Genomic DNA, 21,262 nt, shown 5'->3' with positions numbered 1-21,262 from the left:
GAAATATAAACTTAATGTTTATGCAAAAGCCAGTACATGACTAGTCATAGAATTTAACTTGTAATAACTAAAAAATTAGAAATATTTCAGATGTCCTTCAAGGGGTGAACATATACAACAGTTGTATATCCATACCATGGAATATTACTCAACAATAAAAGGAAGAAACTATTGATTGATACATGCCACAATTGGTATGACTCTCCAAGAAATTATGTTTAGTAAAAAAAAAAAGCCATGCCCAAAAGATTATGTATTTAATTTTATTTCATTTAGATAACAATATTCAAGTGACAAAATTATAGAAAGGGAGTTCAGTCCACCACTTCCCAGGGGTTTGGATGAGGCAGGGTAGAAGGGAAGGGTGACCAGAGGCAGGTGGTTGTGATTATAAAAAGATAATATGAAGGGTCCTTGGGGTGATGATGGAAGAGTTCTGTATCACAACTGTGACGGTGGACAGATACACCAACTCATGGACTAAAACTGCATAGAACTAAGTACACACATACACACACAAATGTATATTTAATCCATGTCAGCATTCTGGTTGTGGTATTTTACTATAGTTTTGCAAGATGTTATCATTGGGGAAAATGGATAAAGCATAAATGGGATCTCTGTATAATTTCTTACAACTACACATGAATTTAATATTATTTCAAAATAAATTAAAAAAGAGCTACCACTGACTTGTATTAAGGATGTTGCTAAATCTAGATTAAACAGTGCCACTTATAATATGTATCATTTCACACTTATCGAAATTGGGACGGATTAAGAGGCAGTATCTTGGCCACTTTCATTTTCTAATAAAGTTGTGTAATACATGGACTCAGTGCTGCTTTCAAGGCTGGTTTCTGCCTTTCCTGGCATTTATATAAATAAAAAGTTTTCACAAGCTATATAGTACAAGACTTCTCATCCACAAATTTTATACTGGGTGAAACTATCCTTTAATAAAGAAGAAGAAATAAAGACATTCTCACAAAAAGGAAACTGAAAGATTCTGCCCCAAGAAGATTTAATCTTAAAGAAAGGTTAAAGAAAAGCTTCTATCAGTAAGAATATGATGAAAGAAGCAATCATGAAGCATCAGAAGAAAGAACCATGGAAAGAGCAGAAATATGGATACAGAGAGACTGGATCACTCATACATAGCCGACAGAAAAGTAAAATGGTAAACCACACTGGAAAAGAGGTAGTTTCTCATAAAACTAAACACAATTAACATATAACCAGATATTGCACTCTTGGGTATTTGTATCAGAGACCCAAAAACTTTTGTTTACACAAAAACCTGTACATTATTTATAGCAGCTTTACATGTAATAGTCAAAAAATGAGAAAAAAACTAACCAAAATTTTCTTCAATGAATGAACAGTTAATCAATGGCAGACATATACATACCATGGAATACCACTCAGTAATAAAAAGGAAATAACTAGTAATACGCACGACAACTTGGTTTAATCTCCAAGGACTTAAGTTTAGCGAAAAAATGCCAGTATGAAATGGTTACATACTGTATGCATCCAACTATACAGGGCTGGGCAAAAGTAGATTTGTAGTTATTCATATGGAAAATAATAAATAATAATACAATAATAAACTGTGTGTTTAGTATACTTACAACTATAAACCTACTTTTGCCCACTCCTGTATAACAATTTTGAAGGGACCAAGCTCTAGAGATGGAGAATAGATCAGTGGTTGCCCAGAGCTAAGACTGGAAAATGAGAACGGCAGGGCCACCAAAGGGTGATGAGCATGGTTATAAAAGGGTAATACATATGATCTTTGTGGTGGTGGAATGTTCCATGCCTTCACTATGGTGGTGGACATACAAAATTCCCCACATGATAAAATTGCGTAGAACTAAATGCAGAGACACACAAAAGACTGTAAGTCAAACTGAATAAGATGGATGCATTATATCAATATCAATATCCTGACTGTGATATTTTAATGTAGTTTTGCAAGATGTTACCATTGGAGGAAACTGGGTAAACGGTATTACTCTGCAATGCGTCTTGTAACTACTTGTGAATCTACAATTATTTCAATATAAAACTTATAATTGAAAAAAACAGCTATCGCTAGCCTACATCAAGGGTGCTTTGTAATCTAGATTGAAGGATGCTATTTGTAATATGTGCCATTTCAAACTTACCCAAATTGGGATGGATATGGACAGATGATGAGGCAGTGTCTGGGTCCATGCTGTGAGTTTCCATCATCTCAGGGGTGTTGGCCAGACTTCTTTCTTCTGCTGTAGGTATTGCCTGGGAACAAAAATAACACTGTTGGTACTTTTAGCACATTTGCTACAAAAGCAGGCTAAGATAGCAAGACCAGGAAATGGGCTGCCTGACATGTAATGCAGCTGCATGGAATGTGTGGAGACAATTCTGAGAAATGGTGGACTTTCCCTGAGGACCGGCTGCTACAGTTAAAGGAGTGCTGCTGACTAGAGGGATGATCCTACAGGGCTTAGCTCTGGCACTGTTTTCCTGCCTTTCCACTGTTAAAGATGGGCTATAATCTCCCTGTCCAGGGTAAGAGAACAGAATGGGTTAAACTCTTTTCTTTGGTTCCTGGACTTTACTTTCTCCATGAGGTACACAATCAAGTTTTTTTGGTGTAAATGCAGATGGGAATAAAAATGAGAATAAGCCCTGGCTGGTGTAGCTCAGTGGATTGAGTGCAAGCCTACGAACCAAAGGATCACAGTTCCATTCCCAGTCAGGGTAAATGCCTGGGTTGCAGGCCAGTTCACAGCAAGGGATGCACGAGAGGCAAACATACATTGATATTTCTCTCCCTCTCTCCTTCCCTTCCCCTCTAAAGATAAATAAATAAAATGTTTTAAAAGATGAGAATAAAAAACTTGCTAAAAGCACTAATGCCTGTTTTCTTTGAATGCTGAATTTTTATAACATAATTTTTATTCTTATTTAACCCTACATTTTAATTGTTTTATACGTTGAGGTTACAAACATAAAATATTCAGTATAATAATTTCTCAAAACTAAACTTCACCATTCTTTCAACAGAGGTTTAGTCTCCCATCTGCTGCTAAAGTAGGTATACATCAGACTTGCTAATCTCAGTTATTCTCTTTCACTTGTAACTGATGGGATCATCAGGAAGCAGAGGTTTATCAAAGTAGCAAAATGTGTTTATAACACTCACCTGGTCTTGCAAGGATTCTTCCTCCTCAATACTTTGCATTTTTGAAATGACTCGACAAAGCTGAGCAACATGCTTATTGGTGTTTTGAATAAGGCTTTGCAAACCCTATTATAATAAAAAATATTTTAGTAGTTCCTATTTCAAAATAAAAGTAACATATAAGAAAATACCATTAAGCCAATTTTCACTGCTAGGAACAAAGAAAGTTCTCATGCCATCAGAAATGTCTTGCTTGCCAACTTGATGCCTGGTTATTGGTAAGAGAGAGCTGGATGACCACAAGGGTCCCCAACCTCCAATGCAACCACTTCATGTCATACAGGCATTTTGAGAGGCTTTAATTCTGGAAAGTAAATGTACCACAATTCCTATAACCTATCACATTCCTGATGGGAGTGATTTTACATCAAGAAGGTACTACTTTCAGAAATAAATGTTCAAATCTGCTGAAAATCCAAAGAACCTCTTTCCATATGATGACAACATGGACTAATAGGCATTCCACTCTGGGAAGAACAGTGAGCCAGATATATCGGATGTTAACTTCTAGCTTCAAAACATTTAAAATTTGTAAAATCAACAATTAATGCCATAAAATCTTTGAGTACACACCCCCTATATGGCAATCAGGTATGTGACTAAATTCTTGAAATACAGAGAATTTTCATTCAGGCAAAAAAAGACATTTAAATCATAGGCCAGAACCATTTCCTCATTCTCTCATTCCAATAAACATTTACTGAGGGCATACCACCTGTCAGAACTACTTTGCTAGATGCTGGAAACATGGGTGGTAAGGGGAAAAACCCCCTACCAGCTCCTGTCCTAAAGAACTCCTATTCTAGCTGGAGAGAGACAAGGGATGCACCAGAAGCAACCATACATTGATATTTCTCTCCCTCTCTCCTTCCCTTCCCCTCTAAAGATAAATAAATAAAATGTTTTAAAAGATGAGAATAAAAAACTTGCTAAAAGCACTAATGTCTGTTTTCTTTGAATGCTGAATTTTTATAACATAATTTTTATTCTTATTTAACCCTACATTTTAATTGTTTTATACGTTGAGGTTACAAACATAAAATATTCAGTATAATAATTTCTCAAAACTAAACTTCACCATTCTTTCAACAGAGGTTTAGTCTCCCATCTGCTGCTAAAGTAGGTATACATCAGACTTGCTAATCTCACAGTTATTAGTTCTCTTTCACTTGTAACTGATGGGATCATCAGGAAGTAGAGGTTTATCAAAGTAGCAAAATGTGTTTATAACACTCACCTGGTCTTGCAAGGATTCTTCCTCCTCAATACTTTGCAGTTTTGAAATGATTCGACAAAGCTGAGCAACATGCTTATTGGTGTTTTGAATAAGGCTTTGCAAACTCTATTATAATAAAAAATATTTTAGTAGTTCCTATTTCAAAATAAAAGTAACATATAAGAAAATACCATTAAGCCAATTTTCACTGCTAGGAACAAAGAAAGTTCTCATGCCATCAGAAATGTCTTGCTTGCCAACTTGATGCCTGGTTATTGGTAAGAGAGAGCTGGATGACCACAAGGGTCCCCAACCTCCGATGCAACCACTTCATGTCATACAGGCATTTTGAGAGGCCTTAATTCTGGAAAGTAAATGTACCACAATTCCTATAACTTATCACATTCCTGATGGGAGTGATTTTACATCAAGAAGGTACTACTTTCAGAAATAAATGTTCAAATCTGCTGAAAATCCAAAGAACCTCTTTCCATATGATGACAACATGGACTAATAGGCATTCCACTCTGGGAAGAACAGTGAGCCAGATATATCGGATGTTAACTTCTAGCTTCAAAACATTTAAAATTTGTAAAATCAACAATTAATGCCATAAAATCTTTGAGTACACACCCCCTATATGGCAATCAGGTATATGACTAAATTCTTGAAATACAGAGAATTTTCATTCAGGCAAAAAAGACATTTAAATCATAGGCCAGAACCATTTCCTCATTCTCTCATTCCAATAAACATTTACTGAGGGCATACCACCTGTCAGAACTACTTTGCTAGATGCTGGAAACATGGGTGGTAAGGGGAAAAACCCCCTACCAGCTCCTGTCCTAAGGAACTCCTATTCTAGCTGGAGAGAGACAAGGGGATGCACCAGAAGCAACCATACATTGATATTTCTCTCCCTCTCTCCTTCCCTTCCCCTCTAAAGATAAATAAATAAAATGTTTTAAAAGATGAGAATAAAAAACTTGCTAAAAGCACTAATGTCTGTTTTCTTTGAATGCTGAATTTTTATAACATAATTTTTATTCTTATTTAACCCTACATTTTAATTGTTTTATACGTATACGTTTATACGTTTAGTCTCCCATCTGCTGCTAAAGTAGGTATACATCAGACTTGCTAATCTCAGTTATTAGTTCTCTTTCACTTGTAACTGATGGGATCATCAGTTACAAGTGAAGAGATGATTTCATCAGTGAAGGGCAATCATCAGTGAAGAGATGATTTCAATAGAGAAAGTAATTAGCAGCCTGGAGCAGTCAAAGTATGGACTTGTGGACCAGTAGCATCAATACTAGTAGCATTTACTGGAAACGCACAATCTCCTACCCCAGACTTAATGAATTGGGAACTCAAGAGTCGGAATAGCACCTGTGTTTTCACAAGCCCTCCAGGTGATTCTGCTACCTCATCAAGTGTGAGGCCCAGTGATGGGCCTACAGCACTGAGGTAAATAGTGCAGATTCTAGGGGAACGGGCTTGGATCTCAGTATTAGAGTTCTGCCACTTATTAGCTCTGTGACCTTGGTCAAGTTACTTAACTTCTCTGTGCTTCAACTTCCTCACGTATAGAATCAGGATGAAAATCCCTCTGAGTTCTCTTGAGGACAAAGCAAGGTGCTATGGTATTATGTTTATAGTACACGATGACTGGTCCAGTCGTGCTCAATCATCTATTAATATGAACATTACTATTACGACTATCATGGCACAGGTCAGAACAGGGGGCTAAGTGTATGCAAAGACCTAATGCAGGTTGGCAGGTCTTTTCAGAGAAGCAGATGTCTATGCTGAGAATGAAAAGACAAGAAGGTGTTTACTAGGTAAAAATGCATAGAAGGACATACAGGGCAGAAAGAACAGTGTCTTCAAAAATACTCATAAAATAGGAAGTCAGGTGTTTCAACAGTGAACATAACAATGACATTCAAAGAGCCAGGTTATTAAGGGAAGGAGAAAGGAAGGATGAGAGGCTAAAAGAAGTGATTTTTTAAAGATTTCATTTATTTATTTATTTATTTATTTATTTATAGAGGGGAGGAAAAGGAGAAAGAGGGATTGAAACATCAACACGTGGTTGCCTCTCATGCGCCCCATACTGGGAACCTGGCCCACAACCCAGGCACGTGCCCTGACTGGGAATTGAACCAGTGACCTGTACTCAATCCACTGAGCTACACTAGCCAGGGCAGAAGTGATTTTTTAAAAACCATGAGAGAACATGTAGAGAGTGATAGACACAGAGGATGAAGATCCAGGAGAGAGAGGGATGACCCATGAAGGGAGGAGTCTGAGCACAGGGAAAGAGGGTCAGATGCAGAAGCCAGCGGAGGTGTTGGCCTTACAGAGGAAAACACCAGAAGAAGAATGTACACCAGGTAAGTCTGTTGGGTGTGGGAAGAAGACTTCTGCTCCCCACCTCATTTTCTCCATTAAATAAGAGGCAAGGATGGGTGTGTCTGGAGCACATGGGGAGAGGGTGCTGACTACAGACCAAACAGTGGACAGGTCCCAGCAGAAGTCGTCCCCTCTGCTTCCCAGCATAGACAAGGCTGGGGTTTTACTAAAGAGGATGTGGGCAAGGATAAAAAGGAAAAGATGGCCCTGGCTGGTGTAGCTCAGTGGATTGAGCACAGGCCTGCGAACCAGAGAATCGCGGTTCAATTCCCAGTCAGGGCACATGCCTGGGTTGCGGGCCATTTCCCTGCAGGCCATTTCCCAGCAAGGGACACATGAAGGGCAACCATACATTGATGTTTATCTCCCTCTCTCCTTCCCCTATAAAAGATAAATAAATAAAATCTTTAAAAAGAAAAGAAAAGATGGAAATGCTGCACCACGCCGTCTAGGGCAGTAAGGGAAGAAGTTGAAGAGAGGAGAGAGCTAACACACTAGGAGAAATAGACTGGATCCCTCATGAGGCCTGAGCATGTCTTACCTCTTACCTGAGATGCTACATCCCACCCCACCCTGCACAATTGCTCAGAAGGCCCTGGCAGAGCAGTGTGTATCTAGGTGGTCTTGGATGCTTAGGCAAGGCAGGCTGGGGATAGCCCTGCTCAGAATGAGAACCCTCTCCCTCCTGCTATAGCCCACCCTCTGCACATCTTCCCCTGAAGACTTGATGTGTCCCCTTTAAGCATTGCACTTCTGTTCTTAGTAATAATAATGATCAAGGATCATATAAACATTATTTATTTTTCAAAGTATGCTAGCTTATTTTATTCAAGATACTTGATACCTTGAGAAACGTTGATTTTTTAATAAATGTTCATTATCTCTAGGGTATGCGGCCCATAAAATCCTTGATAATTATATATTTCTATCTACTTCAACCAATATGCTAAGTTTTATAAGATCCCCTCAAAACTGTGTAAGATATACTATTTAAAAAACTGGTTGACTGCCATTTTGTTTCCACTGAGATATCTTGATATGTATTTAGGCACATACTCAATTTCATCCAAATCAGTCAATTTCCTTAAAAAGACCATGTTGGAGAAATTAAATATTGAACAATCTAGATGAAAGAGACTTAACATTTGACCAGTTATGAATTGGCTTATTTTTTAGCTATAAAAGCTATATTTTTATATCATATTTTTATTTTATCACTTAGGAATACTAGTCTAACTAGAAATGTTTTTAATATATCACAATGGAGTGATAATCATATAGAACTTGACATAGACAAATTTCTATTAACAACACAGTGGCATTAAATGATGTAAATTAAAGGATTAAAAGTGGCATTCAGCTCAATATCTTCAAAAACTACATTTAAGATACAAAACTTTGATACCTCACAATAGCCTTTCAGTTCCAAAAGCTGGTTTCGATGTTTTTCTTTATCAAAAATCCCAGATGTATTTCTCACCTATTAAAATTATAAAAATAAATATTCAATATTTAATAGCACTAGGAGCCAAATTAAGCACTAGAAAAATAACACTTCATCTATTTATCTATTTTAATTATTTTTCTTTTTTACTTAAACTCCAAAAGAATTTCAGAAGTCTTATAAAGCAGAGATAAAGTAAAGCCAAAACCCACATTCATATGAGAACGAAAAAGATTAAGAGCTGACTAACAAGGAGGTAAAGAAAGAAGCTTATATATAAGAACCTAGGTTTAAGAAAAGCTACCGAATATCAGTATGAAAATATAGTTCATAACATACATAAAGACTGCTATAGAAAGACTTATGTGTATACATGGATTAGAACACATACATTTATTTCTTAACTCTGTCCATTGAGAGGGCCTATGATAAATGACACAAGTAGCAATGAAGACATCTAAGTGTCTAGATGTTGATTTCTAAGTACCATTCTCAAATAAAAGGAACCAGGGCTCCATGGAAGGAGGTGAATTCCAGGGCTAGAACAGGGAATATAAAAATGAGCCTCACCATCTGGTGATGTCAGAAAATAGGGAAATGGGTAGGGTTTGTAGGAACAAGTATAAAGGACACATGGACAAAAACTAGGGGGGGGCGGAAATGGGAGGGAGTGGGAAGGGCTGGGTGGGTGGGCTGGGATGGGTGTAAAAGATAGAAAACTGTACTTGAACAACAATTAAAATAAAAATTAAAAAAGAAAATAAGGAAGTGATAAAAAAAAAAGTAGGGGCATGTCAAAAGGCCACAGAAGCCAACTGGAAGGAACTCCCAATAGCCAAAGCTAGAAAATTTGATCAATAAAATAATGATAATATTGGACAATTACTCATAAAATACAATAAATGCCATGAGTCCCTAGTGATAGGAAGGAAGGTGGGAAGGAAGGAAGGAAGGAAGGAAGGAAGGAAGGAAGGAAGGAAGGAAGGAAGGAAGGAAGGAAGGAGGGAAGGAGGGAAGGAGGGAGGGAGGGAGGGAGGGAGGGAAGGAAGGAAGGAAGGAAGGAAGGAAGGAAGGAAGGAAGGAAGGAAGGAAGGAAGGAAGGAAGGAAGGGAGGGCAACTATTTCTTACAAATGAATTCTAATTAATAAATACAAAGAAATGAGGGAAATAGAGAGTCATCATTAAGCAAGCACCACAGCAGTGAACACTGCAGGTAAAATCCATAAGCTAACTCAACTCAACAGGCAAAAAGTTGAAGAGCAATGGGATATTAGCATAGTCTCAAGTACTCTCACAACCAAGATATTTGTTAATTAAAAAGGCAGAAATAGCGTCCCTGGCAGGGTAGCTCAGTTAGTTAGAGCATCATCCCAAGATGCCAAGGTTGCAGGTTGGATCCCTGGTCAGGGCACATACAAGAATCAACCAATGGATGCATAAATGTGTGGAACAATAAATCAATGGCTGTCTGTCTGTCTATCTCTCTCCCTAAAATCAAGAAATTTCTGGGATGGGAGAAATAGACAAAAAAACTGTACTTGAAAAATAACTAAATAAAATTTAAAAAAACCAAAGCAAATAAATTCACATAAGAAAATGAAAAAAAATCAAGAAATTTTTTTTTAAAGGGGGAAGTGGGAACAGTAACTTTATAGTCAATAGAATCCAGAAGATACCAATTAACCAAGTGATTGATGTTAACATCACTAGTAAATAGTTAAATTGACATCATGTATTCCTGATATGATTTAATGAGGAGATAATATCATTTGTGTGGTATTCTTGCCAAAAATGCATAATCTCAAAGAGAAAATTTGACATACCAAAACTGAGAGACACTTTACCAAATAACTGACCAGTATACTCATCAAAAATGTCAAGGTCATGAAAGACAGGAAAGAATGAGGAACTGTAACTGACTGGAAGAAACTAGGAGACACAACTAAATTCAGTATGGAATACTAGCATGGATGCTAAACAGAAAAAGGGCATGCAGAGGGGCAATGATAAAATTCAAACAAGGATTGCAGGGTAGCTAATAGTACTGTGCCATTGTTAATATTCTGGTTTTGAAAACTATACTGTGGTTATACAATCACTATAATTTTATGTTATAAAGGTAAGTTAACATTAAAGGAAACTGTGAAGTGCATACACAAGAACTCTACTATTTTTGCAAGTCTTCCATAAATCTAAAATTATTTCAAAAATTAGAAAAGATATTGAGATGATAGAAAAACTGCTTTGAATTTCCTATTAGACTAGAAAATAAAATGCTTAAGTGCTCATCGTCTTTGTTAGGTGCTCATTGTTAAGGAAGCATATAAAGTCATGAGAGAGAAATATTTCTTGAGCTCTCAACTTCACAATAAATCCATCGTGTACAAAGGCTGAGAAAGAATTTAAATCATTTTGTTTATGATAGTAAGAATATATTTGGCAATTAGCAATTAATATTAAGTAATTATTCAGTCTGATATATATTCATTAATGACACTTCCACCTTCTTCACAATCGAGTATTCATATTCTTGTCTAGTGAAGATTCATTAATAAACCAAAAGGAAATATGAAAGAAAATTTCAGGGCTTGAATTTCACTTTCAAGAGGTACCAAAGGCCTAAAGGACCTTTGTCCATTGTAAATAAATATTTATGACTACAAGAAAAGATATACTTGCAAAACTGTTTCTTCATTAACCCAACTATACTTAAAGCATCATCTTCCATCAAGCTTAAACCCTTACAAATTTCACAGTAGGCAGAACAGTCTTCTGGTAATCTGGCACTAAAACTGCTTTAAAAGCAAATATTTCTAACTAAGAACAAAGAACCAAATACATGGCTTTTGATTTTCAAATAATCCAACAGTGACACTTTGTGGACAAAACAGGAAATACTTAAGCACCCATTTTTCTTTTTTCTAAATTTATTTAATTTTTTTAAATTTTTATTTAGTTATTTTTCAAGTACAGTTTTTTTGTCTATTTCTCCCATCCCAGCCCCCCCCGCCCCATGCTCCCCACCTCCCTCCCATTTCCACCCCCCTTAGTTCTCGTCCCTGTGTCCTTCATATTTGTTCCTCCAAATCCCTCCCCTTTTTCCCCCTTAAATTCCCATTTTTTTAAATAAACGAATCTCTAAAACACCTCAAATCTTGTTTGGGAATAAAACAAGGCATAAATAAGTAAATAGACAGTAATAACCTTTACATTTAACCATAATAACTCTTCATTCTAAGGATGAATTACAAATTATGTAAATAATTTTAATAGAAAAATATCAAGTAGGATGGGAGTAAAAGACAGAATACTGTAATTGAAAAATAATTAAATTAAAAAAGGGAAGAAAAAGAAAAATATCAAGTAGCTATCAATACCTTTGTTTAAATGTTATCTGAATTAGGCCTGTATTATAAAGTTATTATTACCAAAATTATATGGAATCATGATAAAGATTAGTAATTAGTAAAATAATATTGCTATCTTACCCTTGTATAGTGCTTTATTCTTTTTAAAGTGATTTCACATAATTATATCAGAAACCATGACTCCTGGTAGGCAATTAACATGATTCCCAAAGACAAAGATATTGGCGCTGACTGAAGTTAAGAAAATTGCCTATACTACTTAAGTGGTATTACTTTCCTCAATCTTTTCTTTTTAATTACTTTACTGTTGTTCAATTATAGTTGTCTGCATTTTCCCTCCTCAATCAATCTTATATAAGTAAATAAATTCATTTTCTGTTAAGCCAAATTATATATAATTGAAAAATTTGTTTTATTCAACTTCAGATATGAAGAAGTACAGCAAGACATGATGGAAATGTAAAACTGTACAACCACTTCAGAAAACTGGCAATTTCTTATAAACTTTCATCTCTTCCATGCCCCAGTATTTCCACTACTAACTAGTCACTCAAATTTAATGTAAACATATGTTCACAAAGAGACTTCCATAATAATTTCATAGTCACTTTACTCATAATAGCCCGAAACTGAAAATAATTCAAAATTTTCATTAAAAGGAGACTGGATAAACAAATTGTGGATATACCTACAACAGAGTATTACTTGGAAATAAATGGACATGAAATACTGCTACAACCAGATGAATCTCCAAAACATTATTCTAAGGAAAAGAGAGTGTAACACAAAACAGTGCATACTATATGATTCTATTTATATATAAAGTTCTAGAACAGGTAAAACTAATCTATGATAAAAAAAAACATCAGAATGGTATTTCTCCAAAGTTCAGGAGAATAGGTACTTACTGGGAAGAGGCATAAGGAACTTTCTGGGATGATGAAAATGTTCTTTATATAAATGAGGGTGGGTAAACATTTGTCAAAACTCACTGAACTGTACACTTAAGGTCTGTATATTTCACTGTATGAAATTAAAATTAATTTTTAAAGAAATAAAGCAAGAAGGGAGAGGAGAGGGAATAATGGGGGAAAGGGTAAAGGGTTTACAGGAACAATTATAAAGGACACATGGATAATAACAAGGGGGGTGGAAACAGGGGAGGGAGGCAGGGAGGGCTAGGGTGTTTGGGAGGGGTGGGGGGAAAGGCAGAAAATTGTACTTGAACAACAAAAAATAAAAATAAATTAAAAAACAAATAAAGCAGAGTGAAAAAAAAGATTTTTACTGTAATACACAAACCATATCATCCATCACTGAAACAGATGATCGTCTTCTTTTGTTCGATGGGACAAACTCCACACCCACTGAGTCGGGGTTATTTCTTCTTAAATTTGCTGGATGGTCCATTTGTGAAACCGGTTGGTCACCTAGCTCTGGTAAACCTCCAACTCCTGCAAAGCAATACATAAAAAAGTTACTTCAAATACTTACTACCTTAATAAATTTAATATAGATATGTTTTCACAATGTCAACTCAAGTCGAATTGAATTCTTAGCTGAATTCTAAAGAAAATGTTATGTTCTTACAATTTAAAAAACTAATTATCCAAACTGAATGAAGGAAAAATAGAAAATTTCAACAGACCTGTAACAAATTATTGAATCAGTAATCAAAACTTCCAGCCAAAAAAACAAACAACTAAAACCCTAGACCAGAACTAGACCAAAAGACTTCATTAGTAGATGCTACCAAACATTAAAAGAATTAATAACAACTCTTCTCCAACTCTTCCAAAAAACTAAAGAAGAGAAAACATTTCTTAATTCATTCTATGAAGTCAGAATTAGCCTGATACTAAAGCCAGAAAAGATATTACATGAAAATTTCAGACCTATATCCCTTACAAATATAGATTGAAAAACCTCAATAAAATATTAGCCAATCTAATCTACTGGCACAATGATTATCATCCTTTTTCATCTCATAAACTAATTACTAGAATTCTTCAGTACACCCAAAATATATTTTGTGCGAATCTGACAAAAATAGGTATAATTTTGATTCTTTCACACCAGACAGCTGTTATGATGTTGGCTGCTGTCATTTTTTTTTTAATTCACAATTGCAAGGAAAAAGGTCAGTGCCCCTAACTAAATAGTCAGGAATTGCATATTATAAAAATCCTTGTGGTACACCAGTTGAAAATCATTGCAAAAGCATATTAAAAGGATTATTCACCATGGCCTAGAAGGATTTATCTCAAGAATGCAAGGGTGGTTGAACATAAGTAAACCCATCAATGTAACACGTCACATTAATAGAACAAAGGGGAAAACACTACATGAAGATCTCAACTGATGTAGAAAAGTCATCTGACAAAACCCAACACCATTTCCTCATAAAAATTCTTAGAAAACTAGGAACAGAGGGAAAATTCCACAACCAGATAAAAGGTGTTTATGAAAACCCATAGTTAACATCATACTCAGTGGTGGATGACTAAAAGCTTTCCCCCATTGATTGCGAGTTAGACAAAAATGCTCACTTTCACCACTGTTATCAACATTATACTGAAAATTATAGCCAGAGCTACCAGGCTATTTGATGCTACTAAACTGTATACTTACAAATGCTTAAAATAAAAATATGATGTCTGCATATTTACCACAATAAAAAATATAACTGAACACCTTTACTGAAATCTACCACTGTGAATTTTTCTGTCAGATAAATAAAAGGGATCAGACTATAAATAGTACTCTGCAACCTCCTTTTATCACTAAGCACATATTGGACTTTCCAAACTAATATCTTACATACACTAAGATCACTTTAACAGCTTCTTGGTTTCCTATCATGCAGACAAGCCATGATTTATATAACCAGTCCCTGATTTAGAGATATTCAAGTTACTTATAAAGCTCTGCTGCTGCAAAAAACACTGCTAAACAGTCTCACACTCCTGTAAGTGGTTCTGTGGTGTAAATTCCTAGAAACGATAAATCAAAGGATATCCACATTTGAAAAGTCTTCTCTAGTTCATTCCCACTGAGGAAAACTGTTGAATCAACCAGATGGTCTACAACACACTAAGGAAGTGATCTTTTGGTCCCACATATATTTTTAAAACCAGAATAAGAAGTGGTATCAAATGAGTTTTTTAAAGTATATTTTATTTTATTTTTTTAAGATTTTATTTATTTATCTGTAGAGGGGAAGGGAAGGAGAGAGGGAGAGAAACATCAATGTATGGTTGCCTTTCGTGCATCCCCTGCTGGGAACTGGCCTGCAGGGAACCGGCCTGCAACCCAGGCATGTGCCCTGACTGGAAATCGAACCGCGATTGTCTGGTTCGCAAGGCCAGAGCTCAATCCACTGAGCTATACCAGCCAGGGCTAAAGTATATTTTATTGATTATGCTATTACGGTTGTCCCATATTTTTCCTTCCCTTTATTCCCCTCCACCCTTCAAATTAGTTTTTAGCTTCAGTTATATCAGGGGTTGGTAAAGTACAGCCTGAGGACCAAATCATGCTGCATGTTTTTATATAGCCCAAAAACTAAAAAATGTTTTCACATGTTTAAATGATTAAAACACAAAAATAAAAGAAATATTTCACAAAAAGGAAAAATTATAGGAAATTCAAGTTTCAGTATCCATGAAGTTTTACTGAAATATAGCCATACTTGTCTATTTATCTATTGGCTGTTTATATGCTTCAACAGCAGGCTGGAGTAGTTATAACAGAACCCTTATGGCTGTTAAGCTGAAAATATTGATTATATGGCTCTTTACAAAAAGTTTGCCATCCTCCAATCTAAGCAGTAACATTTCAATGTTTTAAAGGGAATGAAAACCCAATTCTCTAAGCAAAGGGCAAAGAACAAATTTCATATAGCCACTGAAAAAATGTTCAAAGGGGTTATTGTCTCTTGGTTCTCTATATAAGTGAGGTGGTGAATGGTTGGCCTCAAATTTCCCTTATCAATACGGGTTGAGAAGCAACCATTGGAAGGACAAGTAGCCACAGCAGTTTTGGAAACAAGACTAAACTTCCCATGGACTTTTTAGGGGATGCCAATGTAGATGGCACTGTGTTTAAAAATTTGATTTTTGCATATTAACCTTATGTCCTACAATCTTGCTATAATTCTTAGTTCTGGGGGTTTGCTTGTTTATTCTTCAAGATATTCTACAGAGACAATCATGTCACTTGTTCCATGGACCTTTGACCCAAGTTCTTTTTCCCATTAATACAGTTTTTGTTTTGCCACCCAACAGTTATAATTACAGTTGCCAGGTATAAATAATGTTTCAGAGACAGAGAATATATTCTCCAAGCAAAAATGGAAAATGACATATGGCAAAGGTTAAATGAAGGGGAAATGTAAGCACAAGTAAACATAGTGGTATTACACTGGAGCTTGGCCCTCTGATAATAACTAACTAATGTAAAAGATACAGGAATATTTAAGCAATTTAATATTTCAATGATGTCTCCTTTTCCTCAACTGGAAAAGGACACCAGAAGCCAAATTTTGCACAGGAAAAATTTTTACAAAATTACTGGTTGACATTTGGGATGGTGGCTGATGATTATCACTGCCACCTTAAAAATGTGGTTGTATGCTCAACATGCCACCAGTGGAAGCTGTGTTCTCAGTAAGCTCTGTTGCAGGTTTTTTTTACTATCACAAGATCTATATTGTCCTCATCATTGTCACCACCAACACTTTTAATAATATAATCTAAGAATAAGCGAAGAGAAAGTTTAAGTTAGATACTGCATTAAATAGTTTATAAAAGGAGAACACCTTATACGATTATGAAGAATTTAAAAATACATATTTTAGCTGAAAAATTACATTAGTTTCATATCTCCGATCATTGCCAGATGGCTAAGAAATTACTTAGTTTGAAGCACAGATATATATGCATGTTTATATGTATGTATGTAGACACATATAGTATTATTTCTAGTACTTCCAATTTTATAGAGCGGTGATGTCAACCTTTTTCATGTCATGGCACTAAATTAATTATAGTACAATTCTGTGGCACACCAAAAAATATGTATTTTTGCCTGACAAAATATAGGTGTAATTTTGATTCATTTACACCAGATGGCTATTGTTGTGCTGGCTGTTGTCAGTTTTTTACTTGATAGTCTAAGGGAAAAGAGGTCAGTATCCCTGATTAAATAGTCAGGTATTGCACGTTTTAAAAATTCTTGGGGCCACTGGTTGAAAATTGCTTTATAGAGCAATCGATCTCTTCTCATTTAAGAAGCATGATGTCCAGGCCCATGTTATTACATGTTCAATAATATGTTTTTAACTTTTAAATGATACAGCTGATGTTACATAGCCAGACTTTGTAGTGACCATGAATTTCCAAAATGTTCTCTAAAAATTAATATTAATTTTATAATAAACAATGCAGAAATAAAGCACAAAAGTAAATGTTGTTATGAAACCAATTAAATTCAAGTTGAATTTGTTAAAGAAGTGGGCACAGCTAAACTAGATGTGAAATATCAACTGGGGAAACCAGTTTAACAAATATGAAAAATAGCAATTATGCAAAATATATGAAATACAAATGGACTTTATTTCTTAAAGTTGCCCTGGAAAAGAACATATTTAAGCTTGGAGTATTACATTGCATATAACCTGGATTCAATACATTTATTTGAGACAGGCCAAACATTACAATAAATTAATTAGCAGTGTAAGGGAGTACAGTGGTGTGAAAATAGTAATAAATAAAGTGGAAATCAGATGATGTAGGTTCCAATTCAAGCTCTAGAGCCATCCAGAAATATGACCTTCATGCCAGATACATCTACTCTTTTGCTTCTGTTTTCACATCCATAAAAATTGGAACTGGTTTTGGAAAGCTGCTGTGAACTCTACTTACTAGTCTTTATGGCAAAAAAAATGGAATATTAGAAACTACCAAACCAGCCAAACAAAAGAGAATTGGTTAAATAAATTATGGTATTTCCATATGATGGAGTAGTACATAGCCAATGAGAAGCACATTCTCAAAGAACATTTATTAATATTAAAAATGTTTATGAAATAATGTTAAAGGGGGGAAAGAGATTCAAAGTAGAAAAATATACTACAATCCTAACTTTGAGAATAGGAGGAAACATAGCAATGGTTATCTCTATGCCACAATCTCTGGGTGCAAAATTATTTTCATTAAACTACTCTGTATTTGTTAAGATTCTCTAAAATGAACTTTGCACTTTATAATCAGGACAAATTAACAAAGGTAACTGAATTTTATTTTTAAGATGAGCTTTTATCATATCAATATCAATAAATTTTTCAAACTAGAGCTAGTAAAGCTATGGGCAATTCCACTAAGGTTTCTCAGTATAATTGCAAAATTCCAATTAATTCTTTTTTTAAAGACGTTATAACTTTTATAAGTTTTGTAGAAGATTGTGCTCCCAAGGTGCAAGGAACTAAGCTGCCATGAACTTACCAGATAACACACAGTTCACAATGGTGAGGGCTGACACTGGCGTTTTACTACAGCCTACGCCAGTGTAGTGGCGGTAGGGCATAACCAGCAAAATGGCAGATTAATACAGGCAACACAGCTCCATTTCTTTTAAGCAAAACCATGTGTCAATACACTGAAAAAATCACCTTCTAAATCCAAAGCAGCCCTTTGGTTGTCCATATAAAACTTTAGATAGAATACAAGTCTGCCAAAACGTCAATAATGCGGTCCAAACTGTCCCATCCCCCAGCACTTGATGTAGGCAGACTCGAAAGTGACTCAAGTCCATGCTGGGCTTTATCAAACAGCCTGCAGAAAATGTGCATGTAAATTCACTACTTGTAAATCTTAAACCAGTTTACCACTTCACGTTATAAAACCCTAAACCAGTCCAAATTCAGGGAGAGCAGGATAGAGGAGGTATGGAACCAACCCCCACCAGACGATGTTAGAGCTTTTACTATCCACTGACCAACCCTTGCTCAGCTGCGCAGCACGCGCGATGGGTCCTGTGGCACTCAACGGAAAGCCTCCTTTGCTTTACAGGGGTCTCCATATTTTGCAGTATTCTCTGAATCCTGCACAAGGCCCTAAACATGGGGACTTCTCCACACCTCCATCTTCATTTTCTTTTTCCTCTTTTAAGTATTTACAATAAAACGGGGCTACACTATCTTTGAGCAAATGCAGTTACCCCCAAGAGCCTCAAAATCAATGCCTTGATTTCAACTTATAATGAATCAACTTGCGAGTTTATCATTTTTTCCAATATTTTATTATTCTTTTACAGAGAGGGGAATGGAGGGTAAAAGAGAGGGACAGAAAAATCTATGTGAGAGACATGGATTGGTTTACACTTGTATACACTCCCATAGGGGACCGAAATGGCAAACCCACGCATGTGTTCTGAGTGGGAATCGAACTCGCGACCTTTCGCTTTGTGGACCGCACTCCGACAATCCAAGACATGCCAGGCAGAATTACTTTATCAAGTCTTTAAACTCAACATATTATCTATATAGTCAGACAGTCTTTGTTTTTCCTGAGCTCCCACCTCCTCCAACAGAGAAAGAGAAAAGACAAAGGATCGATTCAGTCCAAGAAACTCAGCACAAAGTATTCGATGAACCGCAAAAAGTACTCGGGCAGGCCTCCCAGGAGAGGCGGTTGGAACCACCCCAAACCACACCACTGCAGTGCTGCTGAAATTCGAGGCTGCAAAGTGCAGACTGCCCAATCGGCTGCTCTCAGCAGCAGCTCATGGCTTGTGCACGAGACACCGTGAGAAAAGGTTCAAAGGAAACATGCCGCGGTATGATCCAGTTCTCACACGGCCCGCTGGAAGACATGGCAAGTGGAACCCAGTGGCTCGGCCTCCAGAGAGAAAATGGCCGCCACTGTTTTATGGCCACTGGGGATGCCGGGAAAAAAGTCCCACCTTTCCGTGTGCTGGCTCCAGGAGCCTGTGTCTCCTCAAATCCCTGGGACACTAGGAGCCCCAGAGTCACCTTGAGCCCCTAGAATACCATAAATTCCAAAAATGCCACGACACCGAGATCACCTCAAGCTCCTGGCACACCATGAACCCCGGGACTTCCCGAACCCTACACGCGCCACGAGCCCCTGGGACGCCATTAGCCCCAGGATCACCTCGAGCCCCTGAGACACCACGAACCCCATAAATGCCAAAAGCGCCGGATTACCTCAAGGTCCTAGGACACCTTGAACCTTGTAAATGTCGCGAGCCCAACCTGAGGGACGACACGAGCCCCATGACTCTCTCGAGCCCCTCAGACGCCATGAACTACAAAGACGTCACACGTGTCTGGACGCCATGAACCCAGGACACCAGGAGTTCCTGGGACACATTAAATCCCTAGGATGCCCTAAACCCAAGGCCGTACCCTGCCCATCACACCTAAGTTCCAACATGCGCGCTAACCACTGAGAGCAGCCATAGGCTTTTGCCGATGACCGGCCAGTGCCACCTTAGCCTGCGCAGCCCTCTAGGTGGACTAGGTGTGAATCCTTTCCTCGGACCCAGGAAGAAAGAAGTAAAAACGAGTATCGCAGCTTGGGGGAGGTCGCCTTACCCTGCTCACCAGACATTGTGACGCAGGAGTCCACTCAGAGCACCTCCGGCTTGGCTTCTGCGCTACAACGGAGAGCTACCGCACACTGGAAAAGACCGGTAGACTAAGGCGCCAAACCGTAAAAGTGCAACACTTGTATCATAACAGACCGTTTATACAGCTGCGCAGTAGCGCCCAGTCTGCAAATACCCGGATGGAGAGAGCGGGCAGGGACGACCCCAAGTATGGCGCATCCCATACATTACTTTATATCTATATTCATATATTTTTAAACTTACTTTTAAAAAGTGTGAACCAGTAGTCGCCAGTGTAATTCCATCCTTCCCCAAATGCTCTTCCTACATAACACATCATATTGGATTAGCCAAAACATTTGTTCAGTTTTGAAGCAAAAATAAAAAACACATTTTTCACTTTCACCAATACCTTCATATAACAACATATTCACCATTTTGTTCCACTATTTCTACCATCTTTCAGGCAAACTTCATAATTCCATCTTCCCAAAACTTATATTTTTGAGCAAAGAACTATCCCAGGTACCTTTTGCAGTCTTCCAGGGAATTGAAATTTTTTCCATTAAGAAAATTTTGTAAAGGTGGAAATAAATGGAAATCCAAAGGTGCAATGTCTGAATATGGTGGATGAGTCAGAACTTTCCAGCCAAGTTATAACAGTTTTTGCCTGTTCATCAAAAATCATAAGGTTCTGTATTATCCTGATGGAATATTATGCATTTTATGTTAACTAATTCTGGACACTTTTTGTCCAGTGGCGCTTTCAGTTGGTTTGATTAGAAGCAGCACTTGTTAGAATTAATCATTTAGTTTTCTAGAAGGAACTCATAATAGAGGACTCCCTTCACCATACACACAACATCACCTTTGGATGAAGACCAACCTTTAGTGTGGTTGGTGGTTGTTCATTTCACTTGCCCCACCATCTCTTCCATTCCACATTATT

General features: G+C 36.9%; 1 protein-coding gene across 1 annotated transcript in view; it reads right to left on the bottom strand.

Annotated features, from left to right (window-relative positions):
* The window catches only part of BEND2 (BEN domain containing 2), a 53,871-nt gene extending 35,604 nt beyond the window's left edge, over positions 1-18,267 (bottom strand). The window contains 7 exon segments of the mRNA XM_053655774.1: positions 2,175-2,286; positions 3,197-3,301; positions 8,275-8,349; positions 12,985-13,136; positions 16,255-16,363; positions 16,365-16,435; positions 18,186-18,267. Of these exon segments, the coding sequence (XP_053511749.1) occupies positions 2,175-2,286; positions 3,197-3,301; positions 8,275-8,349; positions 12,985-13,136; positions 16,255-16,363; positions 16,365-16,435; positions 18,186-18,267 (706 nt within the window).
* Positions 18,268-21,262: the final 2,995 nt, after the last annotated feature.

Source organism: Artibeus jamaicensis, unplaced genomic scaffold (genome assembly GCF_021234435.1).
Source record: "Artibeus jamaicensis isolate MK-2021 breed Jamaican fruit bat unplaced genomic scaffold, CSHL_Jam_final scaffold_1283, whole genome shotgun sequence".
Classification (NCBI taxonomy): domain Eukaryota; kingdom Metazoa; phylum Chordata; class Mammalia; order Chiroptera; family Phyllostomidae; genus Artibeus; species Artibeus jamaicensis.
The sequence above is the reverse complement of the archived record's forward strand: the minus strand, read 5'-3'. Positions and strand labels throughout refer to the sequence as shown.